General features: G+C 36.2%; 4 protein-coding genes and 1 long non-coding RNA gene across 9 annotated transcripts; 4 read left to right on the top strand and 1 right to left on the bottom strand.

Moving 5' to 3' along the window:
* The first annotated feature begins 170 nt into the window (after positions 1-170).
* On the top strand, positions 171-6888 carry LOC105455599 (nuclear RNA export factor 1-like). The gene is made up of 11 exons (XM_011699036.1): positions 171-402; positions 2081-2287; positions 3262-3527; positions 3962-4051; positions 4145-4400; positions 4516-4709; positions 4789-4901; positions 5331-5367; positions 5454-5674; positions 5803-5968; positions 6055-6888. The coding sequence occupies exons 3-11, from the start codon at positions 3369-3371 to the stop codon at positions 6496-6498; spliced, it is 1680 nt and encodes a 559-aa protein (XP_011697338.1). The 5' UTR covers positions 171-402; positions 2081-2287; positions 3262-3368; the 3' UTR covers positions 6499-6888.
* A 715-nt stretch (positions 6889-7603) lies between these two features.
* LOC105455598 lies at positions 7604-10226 on the top strand. Its single transcript, XR_975131.1, has 3 exons — positions 7604-8584; positions 9266-9338; positions 9549-10226. It is a non-coding gene; the product is annotated as an uncharacterized LOC105455598 (long non-coding RNA).
* A 341-nt stretch (positions 10227-10567) lies between these two features.
* On the bottom strand, positions 10568-13792 carry LOC105455596 (WW domain-containing oxidoreductase). 2 transcript variants are annotated; one of them, XM_011699032.1, is made up of 7 exons: positions 13658-13792; positions 13317-13381; positions 12332-12568; positions 11804-11999; positions 11538-11723; positions 11199-11454; positions 10568-10922 (listed from the first exon to the last, which is right to left on the bottom strand). In XM_011699032.1, exons 1-7 carry the CDS (start codon positions 13747-13749, stop codon positions 10722-10724), a joined length of 1233 nt encoding a protein of 410 aa, XP_011697334.1. In that variant the 5' UTR covers positions 13750-13792; the 3' UTR covers positions 10568-10721. The 2 variants fall into 2 exon arrangements, with proteins under 2 accessions (XP_011697334.1, XP_011697335.1); XM_011699033.1 differs by having other exon boundaries at positions 13604-13747.
* A 27-nt stretch (positions 13793-13819) lies between these two features.
* LOC105455597 (39S ribosomal protein L15, mitochondrial) lies at positions 13820-15900 on the top strand. 2 transcript variants are annotated; one of them, XM_011699035.1, is made up of 6 exons: positions 13820-13978; positions 14052-14186; positions 14684-14835; positions 14923-15088; positions 15227-15386; positions 15496-15900. In XM_011699035.1, exons 2-6 carry the CDS (start codon positions 14082-14084, stop codon positions 15795-15797), a joined length of 885 nt encoding a protein of 294 aa, XP_011697337.1. In that variant the 5' UTR covers positions 13820-13978; positions 14052-14081; the 3' UTR covers positions 15798-15900. The 2 variants fall into 2 exon arrangements, with proteins under 2 accessions (XP_011697337.1, XP_011697336.1); XM_011699034.1 differs by having other exon boundaries at positions 13820-14186.
* A 459-nt stretch (positions 15901-16359) lies between these two features.
* Positions 16360-20965, top strand: LOC105455595 (cytoplasmic dynein 1 light intermediate chain 1). 3 transcript variants are annotated; one of them, XM_011699030.1, is made up of 10 exons: positions 16360-16510; positions 16721-16794; positions 17221-17337; positions 17430-17660; positions 17897-18107; positions 18198-18386; positions 18482-18596; positions 18840-18980; positions 19669-19837; positions 19905-20965. In XM_011699030.1, exons 1-10 carry the CDS (start codon positions 16449-16451, stop codon positions 20018-20020), a joined length of 1425 nt encoding a protein of 474 aa, XP_011697332.1. In that variant the 5' UTR covers positions 16360-16448; the 3' UTR covers positions 20021-20965. The 3 variants fall into 3 exon arrangements, with proteins under 3 accessions (XP_011697332.1, XP_011697331.1, XP_011697330.1); XM_011699029.1 differs by having other exon boundaries at positions 16391-16500; positions 18840-18956; XM_011699028.1 differs by having other exon boundaries at positions 16391-16500.

The following is a 20965-nucleotide window of genomic DNA, read 5'->3' as shown; positions in this document are numbered from 1 at the left end:
CCTATAACATTCGTATGCTCCATGGTCATATGTGCATGCGCTTTACCAGAGAAGGATCCTCTCTGGCTTTACATAGTTAGTGGATTAGTGGCGGCGCTCCTATCTCGGCGCATGCGCACAAGGCGAATCGAGAGCAGCGCTCGAGTCGGCGCTCGTCCGTCCGCCATTCGTTCTCAGGCATCGAAACGAGTTGCACGTGCGTGTGGTGTTAAGAGCAGTTAGGAAAGATTGAGGTTAGACGTTCGGTAGTCAGACAGAATTAGAGTTAGAGTCGGTGTTGAGCTACGATTTGTTGGGCTGTACTCGTAACGCTCAGGACAATGTCGAGGAAGCAGAACAAGTGGTGGAATAGACGAGGAGAAAACGACCACCGAGGGGGAAACTATCAGGAGCCGTATTACTGTGAGTATCCAGCACGATTTTCGGCCCTCGGCCGTACTTAAGTATCTCGGCATATTCGCGTCGCGTATTTAACGAGCGCGTCGATAATTTCTCTCGCGCATTCAATCGTCTGTGGCCGAGTGATTCTATCGTTCTAGCTAGAATCTTCGCGACGATTTAGTACTTCGATCTTTACTTTCGCATTAGTGTTCGTTTATTACGTATTAGCGTCACGTATTGCATCATTCGACTCTAAGAATCTGGGCGTATTAATACCCCGTTTAGGGGATAGGTCCCATAAAGAAAAAAGAAAAAGAATCGTCCGCGTTCACCTCGTTTGCTCCGTCCGGTTTTTGTGCGCGAGGCCGCCGCCGTGCACCGCGTCCCGTGATGTGTTTGCAAGAATTGCAAGATAAACGCCAACGCGTCGCATAATCGTACATACGAGATCCACAGTTTTGCGCGTCGCGCCGTCGCGCGTGCATTCACCTTTGAGTATATAGATACCTGGGTCCTGGAATGCCTTTGTTCTCTGCAGGCCGCAAGGCCCGCAAGCGAGTCCAAGAGTGGCAAGGAGTGCGAGAGAGAAAGGTATACGAGCGATACCACGTAATACTTCGTCCTCTCTGTCTGTTGAATGATCGACGCATGCGCAGAGAGGACAAAACATTACTCGTCTACCTTTCTCTCTCGCACACATCTTGGACACAGTTTTCGAGCCAACATTCCCCCTCCATATCTGTATACTCAAAGGGCATTCACACGCTTGCATGCTTATTCCTTTGCGACGCGGATTAATAGAGTCGGCCGGGCGATATGTAGAAACGTGAATTACAGGAGGAAACTATCGTCCTAAATTAATTCGTGAATAAGTACTTATCTCTCTCCCGGGTGAAAGAGAGAAACGTTCTTACGTATACAAGTATCAAGAGTACATTTCTCAAGAGTAACAGATAAACGTGCTTCTATCACGATTCCGTTCCAACGCGATTAAAGCCTCTTCGTTATCTTGTAGAATAAATAAATCTTAAAAATTTCAGAATTATAATTTATCTATATCTATAAGCTTTCGAACCGTGCAAATTAATTAAGATCCATATTCAGAACGCGTTTTGATGTGCATTATAGTTCACATGTACCTACTGCTTGTAAAATTTTAGATTTGTTAATGCACTAACATCGTTCCTTCTGAATACGGATCTTCTGTGCTTATCACTAGAATCGAAAGTTAATATTTTAAGTGAGGAGGCTGTGTTTACTCAGGTCTCTCCACCGCTTAAAAGATAAAAATACATAAGTTAAAATAGATATTTTAAGATATTATATATGTTTAATAAAATTTTCTTTTATTTTTCTGTGACTATTGTATGATTTTAAATTATAAATTTAAAATTGTAAAAAGACTAGCTTAAAATAAAACACGTAGTAACTTGACGTATTCGGCTTGTACTTGTTATAAATTTTTATACGAATACGTTGTTTTTTTATATTTTGATAATAATTTGCATAAACTTTGATTAAATATTTGCAAAAGTATAAATATTTACACGATATGAACATTATATGAGCTTGATAATATTTATTAATCTCCTGGGATAACCGTTAGATTTCTTAAAATATTTTGTGATAAAAAATCTTATATGCAGTAAGAAACTTATGAAGGTTTACTTTCTCTTAATGAAAAAACGCTTTCCCCTAGATTATTTTTATCTGGCAGAGAGATGGAAAATCATCAAAAAAGCCAAAGTCTTCGGGTGAAAGTCGCAGGGGTGATAATCTTGCTAAAAGGTTTCTCTCTTTTAACGAAAAAAAACAGGAAGACTCTCTAAGACAAACATGAAGAGCAGGTAGATTTTTCGTGGCATCCTTTTCTGGGGGACCCTTTGGTGTTAAACATACAGAGCAGGTAGGTTTTTCACGACATCCTGTTTTGTTGCGTCGCGTTGCAGCGGTTGGTAAGATTTCTCTTCGAAAATTTCTTCAAATTCTTTCAAATCGTTCATGAGATATTTATATGTAGATTACTAGTTGTAGTAATATGTTAAATTTATTATTCTTGAAAACGAATTTCTTGGAAACTGCATTGTCTTGTAAGTCAGGAAGGATAATAACTAATATCCTGTGATTTCGCGTGTAAAGTTTATTATAGCACTTACTCGATTTGCGTCACATATACTGCATAAATGTGTCTAATCGTGTCGTAATTTCGCTTTTTGTGCCGCGACAATGTCTAGGGGCTAAAACGTCGCCGGGTGGCGGCGACGGTCCCTTTTATGCACGCACGGACTTGACATCCTAATAGCCGAAAACACTTTGTATTCCACCGCGGCGCCGATTCGGTCTCCAAGACACATGCATATGTATATGTAACGTGCGGATATAGCAATTGTCGATTCCGTCCTTTTTGTTTTGTCGTGCACGATTTTTAGAGGTCTACGCAACATGCATAATAACTCGTCGAATCAAATGTTTTTAATAGTAATTACAAAAATTAACTTTTTATCATGTTTCTTTTATACCGCGATTTTATCTAATTTTATTAACCTAATTTTGTTAACATTTCTTGCAGTATATAATAAAATTTTGTATTATATATATAAAATATTTTGAATAATGCATAATTTAAATATTTAAAATAATGCAAACTTCGTTTTTAAATATTATTGTATTTGCAAAAATAGAAATATTTACACGATATAAACATTATGTGGTAGCATTCGGGATACAATATCATATAGACCCACCGTATAAAATTTTATAAAGAGTAAGTTTAATCAATAATCGCTGAACATTAAAGATATCGAAATAACTGTTTCATGATAAAAATAAATTATTGTCATTTATTCGTATAAATTTTACTGCATCACTTTCTATTTTTAGGCCATAATGACCGAGGAAGAAATACGGGACGGGATGGTGGACCTCACGTCGGTCCCATCAAGCATCGCGTTTCGTTCAAGGCTCTCAATAGACCAAACAATACGGCTATGTCGAGAAATTTGGCATTAGCGAGTTTAGATGAGGGTATTCCGATGACCGATTCTAATAACAATACCAGGCAGGTGATAATCAATCAAAGGGATAATAGCGATAGGAATTGGATGCTACCTCTTCCTTTGACAGAATCCAATTGGTATAAAATTATTGTACGTATACGTTTCTGTAATTACATGATGTAACAATTAAGCTCCCGGACATAAAAAAATTCGGAGGCAACGATCGAGTTTTTAACAAGAGATTCCCTTGTTAATCTATCCGCCCTATTCGCCTGATTTAGCGCCTTGACTTTTTTTTATTTCCTAAATTAAAAATTGCACTGAAAGAAACGAGATCTGACACACTGATAAGAGAATTGAAGGCGGATTCGGGAAACGTGTTTTTTTTTTTTTTTTTAGTATTTATTTCGTTATATGTATAAACGATGTACAGAAGCGAGCGGGGACTATGTTGAATGATAGTATTAATAAGTATTTTCGATCTTCGTATGTTTTTTTATGGCCTCAGTCCGGGAACTTAATTGTCAAATTATATATATTACATTTATATAGATTTAGAATAAATTTCTATTTATATTTTGCAGATACCATACGGTCATAAATACGAAAAAGATTTTGTGATCGATAAATTAAAACTATCGAATATAATGCTTTATGATTTTATTCCAATAATGGTAAGTAATACTTTCTTAGAAAATTCAGAATATTTTGTTCAATGTATGTTTTAATATGAGACGAATAAATATAAAACAAAATTGTTTATGTAGTACAAGATAATGGGGAATAAAGCTATTTTCTACGTGGATGACCTGAAGACGGCAAATGCATTAATGAATTGCGACCGTAAGATTCCAATGTACAATGGGTTTAAGTTGCAAGTGAAGGTCGAATCAGGTTTCCTGATTAACTTCCCTGCCTATGAGATTGACGATAAGTTGAAAGACAGATTGAAGCAAGCAATGGCTAAGAGATATGTACAAGAGACAAATGCTCTGAATTTAAGCAAGTTCCATCTTGATCCGGGTAAGAAATAAAAAATATAAACTGAAATTATAAATATATTAAAGATAACAATATGTCAAAGATGTTGATTGATGCAATTTGAAAATTCTAACTTGCGTATATATTCGTCTTACAGAACTTTATACTGATTACTTTTGCGCATTGTTCCATCCCAATACTTTGATGACTGTATTGGATATTGTAGCGCAATATGTTCCGAATTTAGAGACACTAAATTTGGAAGGGAATAAGTTATGGCATATTCAAAGACTCGGTGTGTTGGCTAAGAAATTCTCGAAATTGAAGATTCTTTATATCGGCGAAAATAAAGTAAGTATATTTTAAGAAGAAAAAATATATAACATAGTCATTAACTTGGTGTTAACCGGAATTAATTGCATATTCTTAGATTACTGACATTCATCAACTTGATGCCATTAAGGATCTGAAGTTAGATGAATTGAATATGACTGGGAATCCTGTCTGTAATGAGTATAAATCTCGACAAAATGATTATGTCAGGTAATGTAATGCTCCAACGTAATCTTTTCTTTTACCGTAAAACACAGGGACTATTAAGAGTAGAGTAGACTTAAGACTGTTAATCTGCTCGCAAGATTCTGGCATAGTGATTATGTTATATTTGCTTTGATAAACAGGGTTTGGCAAAATTCCACTTTTTTTTTATAAATTAGCTTTGTCTTACGAGATATTAAATGGTAAATCAGATTTAAATTAGTAACAAACATTTTTAATGCTACTACTATTTTATTTTGTAAATGAAAACAGTTTATTTGTATAATATATATAATATATTTTGTATAACATTTATCTGTAAAGTTTGTTTTAAAAATGTTTAATATTTTGAAAATTTATTTTACAATTTGAAAAGATTTTATTATAAGATTTTATTATGCTTCGCATAAATGGATTTATCCTTTTCAATTATAGCGATGTACGACGACGCTTTCCAAAGCTGCTACGCTTGGTAAGTATCATGTATGTTGTTAACATATGTACATATTCAAAATTTTATATCTTGTGTCATATGTTTTTTTTTATTCGGCACAACAGGATGGCGTCGAATTGCCACGACCGATTGTCTTTGATGTTGTTGAAGCCAAGATGCCTCAATCACAGAGGTTATTTGTTGGCGATGGAAAAGCGCAAGAGATAGCTCAGTTTTTGCAAGAGTATTTTAAAATATTTGATAGTGAGAATCGTCGATCTCTACTTAATGCGTATGACGAACATGCAAGCTTTAGCATGACGATAACCACTGACCACAATAATAAGTAAGTGTCTGTGTAACATTACACTATTTTATTTTCTCTTTGTTCCTGTATTGTGAATATATTAATGTTCTTTTGTTTTATTGAGTACAACGGAAAATTATTAAACTACAATTATATTTTTGTTCCAGATTGAATGGGTATATCAGGGAAAATCGAAACCTGTTCAGAATAAATGACACCACCAGACAGAAATTATTTAAACAGGGGAGATTTCCTGTAATTTCTTTTGTGTTAAAAATGCCGCGAACAAGGCATTTGTTGAATACCTTTACGATGGACACCTCTCTTGCTACAGTAAGTATTTGTGTTGTATTTATTATTACTCATTACAAGGGATAAAAGTAGACTCATATTATAATTTACTTTTTATTTGTCCACAGCAAACGATGACGTTCATCACGATAACGGGTTACTTCCAAGAACTCGATAATAAAGACGAACCAATTCGTTACTTCAATAGAACGGTCGTAATCGTCCCGAAAGGCGAAGGGTATTGCATTCGAAATGAGCAGTTGCACATTAGTCAGCCGTCCGAGGCACAAGTGAAGCAACTGCATCAACAGTTGAGTCGGCTAAATAGGCAGCCAACCCAGCCGGAGGCGCCGGCGCTGGGATCCGCGGAAGTAGCAAAGTCCATAGTCCCGAAGCTTAGTAACGATACAAAGCAGCAAATGGCAGTGACATTAAGCCAGCAGACAAATATGAATCTGGAATGGAGTTTGAAGTGCTTACAAGATTTGCAATGGAACTATGACAACGCACTCTCAGCCTTTCAAAAGCTCGACAAACTTGGACAGGTACCATCAGAAGCGTTTACAAAGTAAAACACGTATGTGAGTAAAAAAAAATACACTTGTTAAAACACTGTGATAAGTAGTATAGTTGAGAGTGCGGACTTCTTGTAAAAACATCAAACATCCGTTTAGATTTTAGTTTAGTTATTAATTATATTAGTTTTTTTTTTAGCCGTTTCATTGATAAATACACTATGTGTTAAACATAGGTTATGTTAGTTTAGGTTATATGTGCATTTGATAGTATGATAAGACAATTGGATTCCTGATATATTAATTAATATAAGAAATATCGTAGTAATATTAGGTATAATAAGTAATATTTTGTTACAAATGTTCGCTCTTCAGGTTTTGATACATAATATTAAAAAAAATGTTCAAAAGATAAAAAAGGAAGAAAAAATTTAGTTAGGTTAGGTTTAATTAAGTTTAATTAGATCTTTATTAGGGAAACAAATATTATATAATTTCACATTCATAATCAAATTTTTAGCATAGTATAACATAACAACATATGTATAATATGTGATGTTACGTTATATAATATTATAAGCAAAATATAAGATTAACAGCAAGATATTTTCTGGTATGTAAAAACATTACATACCATTTGGTTTAAAATTTTCTGATATATTTCTTATCACACACATTCAACGTTTGCATCACAGTTTCTACAGATTCACAATTCTTCCGATTCATAAATAGTATGAACAAAGAGAAAAATTTATATTTTATTAGCATCTTTACATTGCCGATTTGTTTAATATTTCATATCTATTCAAAGTTCAGGGAGCACGCTTTTAGCGCTATTTAGGATTTTGTCTTTTGTTGTATTTTTATAACTCATTAGATGTAAAACGAGGAAAGAATGGCAAAATAACACTGAATAGCACTGACAGCCTACTTCCTAAACGCGTACATTCAACGTGAAATATATTTCAATGTTAGATATATTTCTATATGTCTAACATTGAAATATATGTAAAAAACTTTAGATTTTAAATTTATAGATAAGATACAGATAAGGAAGATAGAGATACTTTCATTTAAAAAACACTGTAAAAAACAAAAAATTTTTATGTTATATGGGTACGGTTGGATTCTATATATAGTATATATGTATATATATATATATATATTTATATACATATATGTATATTTTTAGTAAAAAAGTATCTCTATCTTTCTCTATAAAAAGAAAATATCTTACAATCAGATTGTACCTGTAACAAAGGACATTTTTTAACAGGTTAAGTAAAAGAAAGATATAGTTCCTTTTGTATATCTAAAGTTCGATTTGTCAGATGTACAATTTACGTTTTCGGTCTACTAACTGGATTTTATTATGCGCACAGATAAAAGTCGAATTTTTATATGCTCAAATTTATCGAAGTCTCGAGAGTAATATAATTCAGTTAGCAGAATATTTTATATGTATTATGTATATCGAATAGTCTTTATGGATATAGTGCAATTTTGTAGAAAGTATAGCCAAACAGCTTTCTCAAAATTGTCATTTTATATGTACGTCGATATAAATATTAAATAGCAATTGTATATCTTTTTGTAAATTGTAAATAGCGTCATGGAGTATAGGTTTTGTGCGTCCGTAAGTCGCTTATAGGCATGTATTAAGTAAAACTGAGCTCTCTTACAATTGTGTGAGTATAAATTATTCGACTGGGGAATATTCGTGATCGACTGAATTTTTTGTTGCTTGTATATTTCGCGATATATGTTAGCGTTGCGTATGTCCGATACGCAACTTTTTTATCATATTGAGAATGCGATTTGCATTCCGTACACACACATGCACACATTCCATGGGACAACGAAGTGATAGAAAAGTCATATACCAGGATAATGTTCTGAAAAGTTTCGACTTCAGAACAGCATCCTGGTATTCCGAGTCAGGGTGGTCCTCGGAACTATTGGAAGTCCAGATGACTGCGTTACATGTCGGAAAATCGATCGTATTGCATTTCGAATGCCCAGGTATCTCATCTGGGCATTTGTATATTCAGATGGAATGATGATCGACGGTAATGTACGTGTTTGAGGGGACGGACTTTTGAAAGAATATAGAAGACTTCGTTCCACGGAATGGAGGTGAAAAGTACGTGTTGAACATATTTATAACCGTATCACACACTCTATTGGTGACAATTCGCGTAATAACGTCGGAGATTATAATATCGTAACCGCCTGAATGGTGAGAGAGAGAGAGAGCAAGGAGGAATAATTTATACTCACACATTAGTAACAGTTTTATTAAGAAAAAAAGTATGTAGTAGGCATGTATTTTAACAGGATGTTGACACGCGCGAAGTATTAAAAAGACTATTGTATACATTTACGCAGAATATGCAAATCGCTAAATGTGACCGGAAAAACAAAATGTTCTTTTTTATGTTCATCGAGCGAGGAAAATGATTAATAGATACTTTCGATTTGTAAAACTTGTGCAAATTGTGCAAGTAGAAAAAAAAATGTATTATAAATGTTACATAAATAACAATTACCGTTATTGCCTTGCAAGAGAAAATAAATACCAAATTATTAATTATTATTGTAATTAATGTGTGATAATGATGTAAAACTTAAACACACAATGATGTGTTATATATAATGTAAATATCTTTATTAATAATAAGTGTCATTAATGTATTATATTGAGTATTGCTTGTTATTACGGCCGATACTTTATGTAATATGAATAAAAAGTATATTTTATATATATTAATCAATATGTATTTCTCATTTGTATATACTGTACCTGTAACTTGGGTTTGGAAAGATCTTTCTTGGAGTGCTTCCTTCTCTAGATTTAAAAAAAAAATGGTACATTACTCATTCGGGAGCCCGACGAGGTGTGTTTAGAACATTTTTCTTCTTTCTATAAAAACTTCTGGCTTAATGCGCGCGCCGTTCCGAGAATTATCGCGAGTAGTTTGGAAAAAAGATCACATTAAAAATTATATATAAATTATATCCAAGAGAGTATATCAATTTTTATGATAAATACAAGACACTTTTACTCGAATGTACTTTTCTCTATCACATTTATATTGGAATTACAGACTGTTATCTCCGCATTTAATATCGAAGGGAAGTAAAACTTGCGCGCTCCTCGATTTACCGTTTCTACTTTCAACAGGGCACGTCTTGCAAAATTCAGGCGCGAACGTATTGTATGCAAAATCATGAGATGCATAAATGACAATCGGACAAGGAAGTATGGATTCGTCAAAATTAATAATAAATTTCATTGAAATATTACTTATTCATGTTATTACGATGCGAAGGAGTCTCGACTAGAGGAACTGTCGATGGTGTTTGGCGGAACTTCCAGATTAAAAAATATCTAATATAAAAAAACTTAAGAAGGGAAATAAAATGTATAACGTTGTGTATACTTCAAATGTTTTTTTTTTACTATTACTTAAATGCGAGTCTCGTTGAAAATGATAAAGTTGTATAAAAATGCATGCTCACTTTATAGGGCTGTAATCAGAAACTTCGCCCAGGTGCATCTAGATACTATTTCATCCTTGTTTAACATTCGATGAATAACAAGGATAAAATATGTGCTGTGAATTCCTGAACGCACCCCAGGGTTTAAAAAACAGACGAAGACTTTCTTATGGAAGGTATGGAGCTTTCCACATCCAGAATTTTGGGTATTTACAAATATTTTAATTTTTGACAAATTTTAAGTAATTTTGAATAATATATATATTTTCTACACACCCACACATACCACGCGCGCGCGCGCGCGCGTGTGTGTAGAAAATATATTTCGCATATGCAACAAAAGAGATAAAATATGTGTTATTAAAACCCCTCTTCCTTGCTTGAACGAGATATTCCACATTCAGAAAAGTCAAAAGTCTCCCTGTTTACAATAACATATACTCGCCTGTACGTATTTTTACATTTGTTATTATTGTTTTCTTACCCAAAAATACCCTATAATACAAATATACAAATTGTATTATATTACAATATAGAATTAATATATTTCCGTCGTTTGGATCGATTCGATAATAGTGATACCAAAATAATTAACAATTACGTGTAATAAATTTACTTGAATTTCTGTTTGAATTGCTCGACGGCTTCGCGCACACTGCTCAGTGATAAAAAATCTATTTTTAAAGCTACACAATTTGCATTCTCCTTCTCTTGTTGCATTTTGTGGCTTCATTAGCTTTTTCGCTAACAATTAGTGGAGCTTAAGATGATGATGACTCTTATTTTTCGCCATTGTTCTTATCTCTCTTTAAAACATCTGTTATCATATCCTGACTGAGAGTCCACAATCGTGCAGCTAATTCTGGATCCTGTGAGGGATTCGACGGTTGACAACGACAACAGTTATTGAAGTAACTACCTGTTAGACCTTCCAACTCGGGCGCAGTAGCGCAGAATACAGGCGTGCTCGCTGCTTGTTGCTGCAATGCAATTTATATAATTCATTGTCCTGTCTGTTCTTCGAGATATCGTAATAAACGTAAATTTAAAAAATGCACACTAATACAACGAAATAATGAAGCATTAGAAAGTGCAAGTTTGAATAAAATAATAGCATATAAAATTCATCTGTGTGCAAAATACTAAAAAGGATATAAATGGACAAATCTGTATTTTTTTTGCTTTATTCTAAATATTAAATTTCTTCGAAATTTGAATCTGTAGCGTTTTAAATAAATTAGGAATTTATACTATACCAATGACTTCGTGAATGGCCGTACTATGGCGAACAACAATCGGAATAGCCACGAGTAACGTGATAGTGATGAAGACACCATGTTACCGGGATGACAAGCAAATACGCCCACGGAGGGCCACTGCCGTGCCAGTTCCTGCGCGAACAGAACGTTACAGAACTTCGATAGGTTGTACGCTCCCATCCCCCAATATTTATACGCTGGCGGAGACAGAGTTAACGGGTGAAGATCTTCTAGGGTTCGTATCGATGAAAATCTGTATCAAAAGTATATCTGTGTTTGCAGAGATTCTCAATTTAATTAACAATTATACAAAAAAAATGTGAGCGGAGACGTTACCTGTGAGATTCGCTGGAAACCACTACAACCCTAGGATTGTTTGAACTCTTTATAGCTTGTTCCAACAAAAGCGTTAAATAAAACTGCGACAAGTGATTGACTTGAAATGTCAATTCATAACCATCCTTTGTAAGTTCATAAGGTGGTGTAAACACGCCTGCGTTTAATATAAGAATGTGCAGAGACCTGAAAGATTAGAAATTTCATATAATAACGACGATAATAGTGGTATCAAAATAATTAATAACTATGTGTAATAAATTCACTTGAATTTCTGCTTGAACTGCTCGACAGCTTCGCGCACACTGCTCAGTGATGATAAATCCATTTTTAAAGCTACACAATTTGCACTCTCCTTCTCTTGTTGAATGAGTTTTATGGCTTCATTAGCTTTCTCGACATCCCTACAAGCTAATATTACATCGCAGCCATGTAAGGCTAATGATCTAGCTGTTTCAAATCCTGCGTACAGAGAGTATTTTATCTAATTAGTAAAATTATTCAACAAACAATCTACAATTATAATTATTTCATATTTCTTTGCAGTGTTGTGAAATTCTTATTATTAACATCAGTATTTAATTTGTGAATTTATTTATATAGCTTCAGTTCATGATTATATTACCGACATTTATCGGCTTACAGTTTAAATAACTGAGTATGTATTTAGAATTTAAATAAAAATGTTATTAATCACCAAGATCCAACCTCGACCGTTAAAGGCACTCTCGATTTAATTATGCTAATCACAGCGATCTAGTTTAATTTATTATTGTATAATTATTTCTACTTACCAATGCCTATATTAGCTCCTGTAACAAGAGCAACTTTGTTGCGCAGATCTCGGCCGTGTAACACCGCCAAGGCAGTGCTACTTCCATCAAATCTTTGTCGCAATACTTGAGACATCTCTTTGTATTCTGTGGCAAATGCTAATCGTGGATCGGTGTAGGTTGTTGTACGATTTGTATGGTCGATGTATAGAACTTTTCCGTCATCCGATATACATTTCTCCCATCCAGGTGGTAAATCTATATAATTTTTAAATTTAACTTTCTAGTTTAGTTCTACTGCAATTAATCTTTAAAACTCTTAAATATAACCTTAAAATATATGATTTACTGTTGTATTTTTTAAATCTTAATTATATTATCAATTTTTACATAAAATGATTAATGCTTTGATTAATACATTAAGTTTAAACGCAGTAAAGAACTTCGATTAATTAAGGTTTTAGTGATTAAAATTAAGATTTTACATAATATAATTATTTTAATAGTAGGTTTTTCCAATTCAATTGCTTTTTATAGTTTTGAATTAATGAAATTAAGTAAGTTATCAGCATTGCGAATAACATCTACATGTGTTAATTAATTTAAATATTAATTTAAATAATATAATAGAATATATTATTTAATCCTTTATTAAAATCAATCAATAAAAAAATAGACGAGCTGGTAGATCTATATTTATTATTTATTATTATTAAATATTTTATGTACTTTTCCCGAAATTACATATACATATAATAAATAATAATCCAATTAATAAATTATCATTAAATATAATATTTTTTTACTTTTACGCGAAAACATTAAATAATATTCATAAATTCTTAACAATAATGATAAACAATGAAACGGTTTTCTCAAGCAATTTTATAAAACTCGAACAAGTATAAGCATTTAGAAAAAACGCAGTCATTGTAAATCGTCAGTGAATTGATCACAATTTCAGGAGTGCAAAATAGAGAGAAAACGTATTTAAACGTATATATACCTCCGTTGACTATCTTTTTACGGCCAGTTCTAGGATGTGTCCACTGCGTGCCCTTCGTGTAGTGGCTGCAACGCGATATTTCGTGACAATATACTCGCTTATTTCAGTAACACCTTGCGTATCATGACATGCCAGATATGCGAAACGAACTGCGCTCGAGGAGCGTATTAATTATAGGGAAATCAGAGCTTATTCAACATCCTTGTTTAACTTGTTTAACGTCTAATCAACAACAAAGATAAAATGACATAATAGCGCGCCCCACGAACGCAGCTACGATCTCCAACCTTCGTCGAGAGATCAAAGATCGTTTCGGGAATGAAGATTTCATCATCGATTACTTCACGTAATAAACGTTCCCATCTAATGTCGTTCTCTCCTCCCATCCCGGCGGCAGCTCATCTTCGCTGTCGGAATCATTCAAAACAACCATCCTTGGACTACACTCGACTACTATACGCACTATATATATACATACATACTGGGCGACAGCTGTGGTCGTTCACACGGATAGACAGAGTGTGAGAGCTGTCAGGGCTTCACTGTGTGCGTAAGGGAGAGGAAATCAGGAAAATTCGCTGGTGCGCTGTGTGGTGCGCTGCTGCGCTCGTGCTGCTCCGCTCGCGATGGTGCTTTTGCTGCACGTTACAGTTTATGATTAGGTTAGGAAACTTGTTTGATGCTTCAAGATCGGCGTGTATATTTATTAATTAAATACGAGTTTTATTGTCGAAGAATTGGTTAACGAATTGCCGACGCCGCGACATGGCTGGGAAGCAAGGAAAAGATCTGGCATTGTCTATGCTGAGAGTGTTGCCCAGGCTGTCATTAGGGAACATCCGAGATAATCCCGGCTCGAGGAAATCACCTGTAAGATATAATCAGGACGTAAAAGAATGCACGGAAGATAGAATTTATCAGCCTACAAAAATGTTCAAATTCACACGATTAGATTGTTCATCTGACACGGCACTGTGATGTCGGATTAATTTGATTGGATTAATTTTTTACGATTTATTATAACTATACATTTAATAGTATTATATCATATTTAATAGTATAACTACAATAATTATAATATATATTTTCTAATTGTATAGTGTAATATTTACACTTTGTAAACAACGAAATAAGAATATGTATATTATATATATACTGTAACCTGATAATTCTTATTTCGTTGTTCACAAAGTGTAAATATTACATTGTACAATTATAAAATATATATTATAATTATTGTAGTTATACTATTAAATATTATATATTTTATATTTTTATATTATAATATCATATATTTTATATATATTTGATATAAAGATGCCAAGACGCCACTTTATTTTAATCTGCCTTATTATTCTCATGCGCAGCAACGTGGTAGAGGTCAATATGGTGGTAATAAGCATGGTTGTGGAAACAAGGGCTCCAGCCAAAGACAGAATTATTTGCGTCCGGGTTACGAAACTGGGAATACCCCATTTTACCTGAGATTCGGCAGAGAACCTTACTACAAGGGACATCAGTAAGTTCCATAGATTTATATATTTTACGTAAGATTGCAGAATGCATATGGTTGGATTTCTAAGAAAACAAATTCTGTGCATTTTAGCCTGAGACGAGAATATCCGCCGCTTTCTTTACACACACTGCAAACGTACATCGACACAAATCGGCTAGATATCAATAAACCAATCGATCTTGTATCGTTGATAAACACTGGTCTGTACGATATAAATGTGCGATGGAAACATGCCGGAGTTCATTTAACGGATGAGGTAATGTTCTGTGATTTTACGATTTAGAGCTTTTAGATTTTTAGATTATGCTGTGGGATTTTTTCAATTGTAATATATAGCATACACAGCTCTCTGTTTTACAAAGGGATTGTATTAATTTGGAAATTGTGTTCCAAGGGGGCACATTGCTTTGCAGCCAAAGTAAACATAGAGGTGCAGTGGGCCAGCGAGCCCGTGATCGCCGCGATTGAAAGAAACGGTGGTGTAATTACAACCGCTTACTACGACGTGAATAGCCTTCATGCCATGTGCGATACAGAACAGTTCTTCAGCAGAGGTGGTTTTCAAGAAATGTCCTTCCATTTTTGGAATATAATCCTGTATATTAAATGCCTTTCAAGACTTTTTGTTCTGTTTTAATATAACTCTTCTTTCGTAACGTACAGGTGAACCGATACCGCGCAGATTTTTGCCGCCGACGGATTGCTTAGAATTTTATTCCAGCGCCGCTATGAGAGGATATCTGGCTGATCCCGAGAAGATTTCTCAGGAACGGCTGGTACTGGCGCAAAAGTACGGCTACGAATTGCCGAAAATCGAGGACGATCCCGATTATGAGATGTTATGCGAGCGCAAGGATCCGCGGCAAGTGTTTTACGGTCTGGAGCCAGGCTGGGTGGTCAGTCTTAAGGATAAAGTCATCCTGAAACCGAAAGCCCAGTATCTGAAGGAGTTTTACGCGAGTTGAGACGCGAAGATATATATATAGAACAACAATGTGAATAAATTAGATATAATAAATGATACTTATGTGACAATCGTATTGTTTGTTATTAAAATTATGCATCTAATTATGGTCATGTATAATTTACTATTAAGTACAGCCTTGATAAGTATGAAACACCTGCACAAATTGACATAAACGTTTTGTATCTAACGAAAAATAAGTTAAAACCTGCAGTTATATTGAAAAAAATAACGTTTTTATAACAATATTAAAATATTTTATTAGTTGGCTTTTATTACCGTCTTTTCCACGATCATGCGACAAAATTAAGGGTACTTTATGCTTACGATCAAGGCTATAAAATAATGTAATATGACTAGTGCTTGTGGCATTCACAATTAGTCTTTTTAGTTTACGAAATTGGATGTCGTGTGCTTCTCGCAGCATGTCTGCAATTTTGAATTTGAATATCGCGCGCCTCGATAACCTGTGAGGTCCTACTCATTCGGACGGCAGTCGAATCGAGGTCGAATCGCGATACAATCGACCTCGCGCGACTCCACCACACCCGCGCATCACCGCTCGCGCGCTCGCTGCTCGCAATCGATAGCCTTATGCCTGTCAAATGGATAATAATGGCAGCGACGACGGTTGATACGATGTTGCAGAGCAATGGCTTTCAGGCGAAAAAGAAAGAGGACGTCGAAAATAAGGACAACTTGTGGTACGTGCCCGTAAGTCCGCGCGACGTTAACCGTGCTAACGAGAAACGCGCCGCGAGGCGACCGTACGTTTTTCGCCGCCCCTCGTGAGAAAGCGCGAGATGTGCCTTCCGCTTCGCGTGTGACACATCGTGCTGCGTGAGAAAAATTTTACGCGTCCCGATCCCGCACACTCGAGTCACACTGCGCCTAAACTCGACGTTCTCTCGTATGCTTTTGCAGGTCGTCTATCCTGGCGGAGGTGCAAAACAGCGGCAACAACAAGCTGCCGTCGAACAAAAATGTCCTCGTTTTAGGTAAATATCGACACCACGCGCGCGGCCCCGACGTCGCTCGTATACTCGACCCGATGTATCACGCATATTAAGTAGCCACTCTGCCGCTCGGATGCGTGTGTCATCGGTAGGAAAAAAAAGCCTTGTCGCCATCCGTGCCGCTCACCCACAGGAGAGACAAATCCGTTTCCTTAATCGTGATCTTTGTACGCGTGTGACATCTGTCGTAGCGTAAGCGTTGTAAGGTTATATCGACGAAGTGCAGCCTTTGCAATCTGCTCGTGCGTTTGGAGCGCGTTATAATAAGGGAAAACGTATTCGTCTCCCCTTCGACGAATTATTAATTACGAGTGTAATACGCAGGAATAATGTGGCCGAATGTAATACTTCTCCTGTATGGATCGTACTATCCTGTGGAGATCTTGATGCATGTACTTTTTTTTTTAGGTGACAATGAGAGCGGGAAAACTACGCTTATAGCCAAGCTGCAGGGCGTAGAGGATCCAAAGAAAGGTTCTGGGCTAGAATTCGCATATATCGACGTGAGAGACGATTACAGAGACGGTCAGTGTGAAATTAAGATTGAGACACTCAAATGATCGCCTGATACGGCTTGATTTTGACAGCTTGATGGTGCGTCACTGGTTTCTTTGCAGATCATACAAGACTGTCCGTATGGGTTCTGGACGGAGACCCGGGTCACGCAAATCTTCTGAGATTTGCTCTGAACAAAGAGAGGTTTCCACATACGCTTGTTATGTTAGTCGCTGCCATGACCACGCCATGGGCCGTTCTCGATCAGCTTCAGTCGTGGGCGGCATTGCTAGGCGATCACATTGACAAATTACCCTTAGATAATGATACTAGGCAACGGTGCAGGCAGCTTAGTAAGTGGAATAAAGCGAAGTAGAAAAATCAAACGTAATGCCATCGCTTGACATTATTAATGCAAATATCGTTAATCGCTTTGATTATTGCCACGTTTCCCGCTTCAATTCTTTATCTTTAACGATTGAAGTGCGAGATTGAGATTCGCAATATGCACATTTTTGCCAATTGGACGTAAATATTGAACCTCTTGGAGAAACATGATATTACTGTGCACGCGATTTTATTTCGCCAGATATTAAGAAGTGGCAGGACTATACAGAACCGGGAGACGAACTGGATCCTGGGAGTCCTCTGCGACGTACCAGTCGTAATCTGGATGACGACGCCGCCGAGAGCTTACCCTTGCCGGAAGGAGTACTTACAACCAATTTGGGCCTAGACGTCGTCGTAGTCATAACGAAAACCGATTACATGTCTACTCTCGAAAAGGAACAGGATTACAAGTGAGTATCGAGTGAGTGAAGAGATCGTGGTAAACGCAAATCAGTAACAATCGTTAATCTCATACGCGATTACATCCTTTTTGTTCACAGAGACGAGCACTTCGACTTCATGCAACAGTGGATCAGGCGGTTTTGCTTGCAATACGGTGCGGGTCTCTTCTACACATCGGCGAAGGAGGATAAGAACTGTGATTTGCTTTACAAATATCTAACGCATAGGATTTACTCTTTACCGTTCAGAACGCCGGCACTGGTCGTCGAAAAGGATGCAGTACTTATGTAAGAACATACCCGACGCGACTGAAAAAAAATTTTCTTTCCCTCGCGCGTGCATATGCTAAAAATTATTTGCGCTGTGTGCGCGTTATTTGCAGACCTGCTGGTTGGGATAACATGAAGAAGATTAGTATTTTGTACGAGAATTTGCAATCCATGAAGGCAAACGATTACTATCGCGACATAATCGCACAGCCAGCAACGAATCGAAAAGTATGCTATCGTACCTGCTTCATATTACTGCTTTGCGCTCCTGTGAAGCCCCATCAACATAAGTCGCAAACGTACAACGCAAACGCGGAGAAAAAAAAAAGAAACATCAAAAAAAAGAAAAGAAAAAGAGAAACGTCCGCATTTGCGTTTGCGACTTATATAGATGGGCCTTAATACGTATAACTTTTCTGATATAAAGATGCTAATGTTGAATATTTTATCTATTGACACTGTTATACGTAGTGCGTGGCTAGAGAAATGGAGGTTCAGGCGGAGGAGGAGCAGGCCTTTCTCGCGCGGCAGCAAGCAGCTCTATCGGGCCTGAAAGATCCCACTCGTTCTCCGACGACTCGGAATCAGGCAAGCCCTGGACCAGTTATACAGGTTATACCATTTATAAATGGAGCATGCTCTTCATGTTGCGTGCTCAAATCGAAGAACCACAGCATTGCCACTAATTTTCTCATCGCCATTATAAGTGTATACGTGCATCACGTATCGCGCGAATGAGTTCATCTCATCCGTTACATAGAATTCCAGTACAGAATTAGTGACCTAATACACATTTGTGTCAATTGTTTCAGTCATTATGCAGTGTAATTAACATACAACCGTTCCATTCATTCATACAGCTGATCCATTAATTTGATGTTAAAAAGTAAATGTATTTTTGTGTCCTTCGTGTATTACGAGCTTATGCCTTTTATGACAACCTGCTTAATGTATCTAATCGATCTTATTAATCAATAATATTTATTTCATAGAACGACAATGCAGTTGCAGTACGTAACGTAATGACATAATATTTTGCCATATGCAAAGCCATTTATTTCAATCCTGAAACCGATAAGTCATGGCGACGATAGATCATGTACAAAAATTTTACTGTACGTCTGTACAATGTGCCGTTGTTTAACACTCCACGTAATTTCAATTCCAGCCATCATCTTGTGTGGTCATTGCAGTTAACATTTGAAAGCATGTTCTAATCTATGTGGTATGATCTGTCCATTACGAGTAGTAAATGCCTTTTCTCAACAATCGGACGGAGCACTAACGATTTTGCGAATAGGTGGCGTCGCCGAACAAGAAGCTGGATCCCAAGGGCAGCGGCGCGACGTCGACCGGTGAGGGTGTCTTAGCTAATTTCTTCAATTCTCTCCTCTATAAGAAGACTGGAGTGCCGCCCGGTTCACCGGGGACGCCGGGCAGCGTAGGAGGAACGAGTCCCATGAAGCTTGGTATGTATAATAATAATTTCTACTTGTTATAATAAAGCTATACTGAAAGATACATTTCGTATCTTAGATGCTTCGCCGGTGGACAAGGCGACGATGTGTAACGACGCAGCGGCGGAGTTAGATCGTCTCACTCGGACCAAGAAACTTTCTCCACCCAACCTGAATTCCTCGTCTGAATGTTAAAAGATAATAGCTCGCTTTTTCTTCGTGATCCATTGACACGATCAAAATAAGAGTCGAATAGCTTCATTGCCATTAGACAGAATTCAAACACAAAATTGTAGCCCACTCGTTGTAATGGTAGCGATTGTAATGGTAAGATGGGTCGCGAAGAAGTAAAATTTAGCTCTAATCAATGATAATCCAATAACCTGGTCACATTGCAAAGGAGAAAAATTAAAAAAAAAAAGAAATATATATCTTGCAGCTCTGCGACAACCTCGAGTGTCGTGATCGACTAAATATCAGTAACGAAGCAGAGAACAATTAGAAAGCTATTAAATTAATGTAATTAAAATATTTAATATAATATTACCGAGATTATATATATATATATACATATGCTTACGCACATGTCCTAGCGCCTGGTCATAGTAAATTATTTAGCAAAGCCCGTATACGTGGAAACGGAAGCGCGGTTTTTTTTTATTCTACATATTTACATATGAATGCACGTCTTCTTTGTCTCTTCTTCGTAAGCGAATACTCTTTATTACGTTACACTCGATCGTTTTTCTTTACGAGAGAATAATCTCCATTGCGGCTCGTTATTGCATTCGGTCTAATTTTGACAACGTAAGTGCCGTTAGCGCTGCGGAAGTGCTGTGCGAATGCGTGAGATAGTCTTTTATACGAATTGTTCATAAAGTAAAATGGGGATATCCTTTTAACGGAAGACGCAGTGCAGTCTTCAGATTTAGGGATAGCTAATGGGGGTACGAGACTGGAGTAGATGTCCAAATCGCGCGTGTAAATTCGATACTTCCCTTTGTAGAGTTCTAATTGAGTATGTTATCTTAACTCAAGAAAGCAAATAAGCAGAGATGTGTACATTTAGTTATCGACGTAAATGTGGCTCTATGTATATGAAATTCAAATTCTCGATGAAAATAAATAATTTTTCGTATA

Source organism: Wasmannia auropunctata, unplaced genomic scaffold, assembly GCF_000956235.1.
Source record: "Wasmannia auropunctata unplaced genomic scaffold, wasmannia.A_1.0 LD335888.1, whole genome shotgun sequence".
NCBI classification, from domain to species: Eukaryota; Metazoa; Arthropoda; class Insecta; order Hymenoptera; family Formicidae; genus Wasmannia; species Wasmannia auropunctata.
This window is presented reverse-complemented; position numbering and strand designations above follow the sequence as displayed.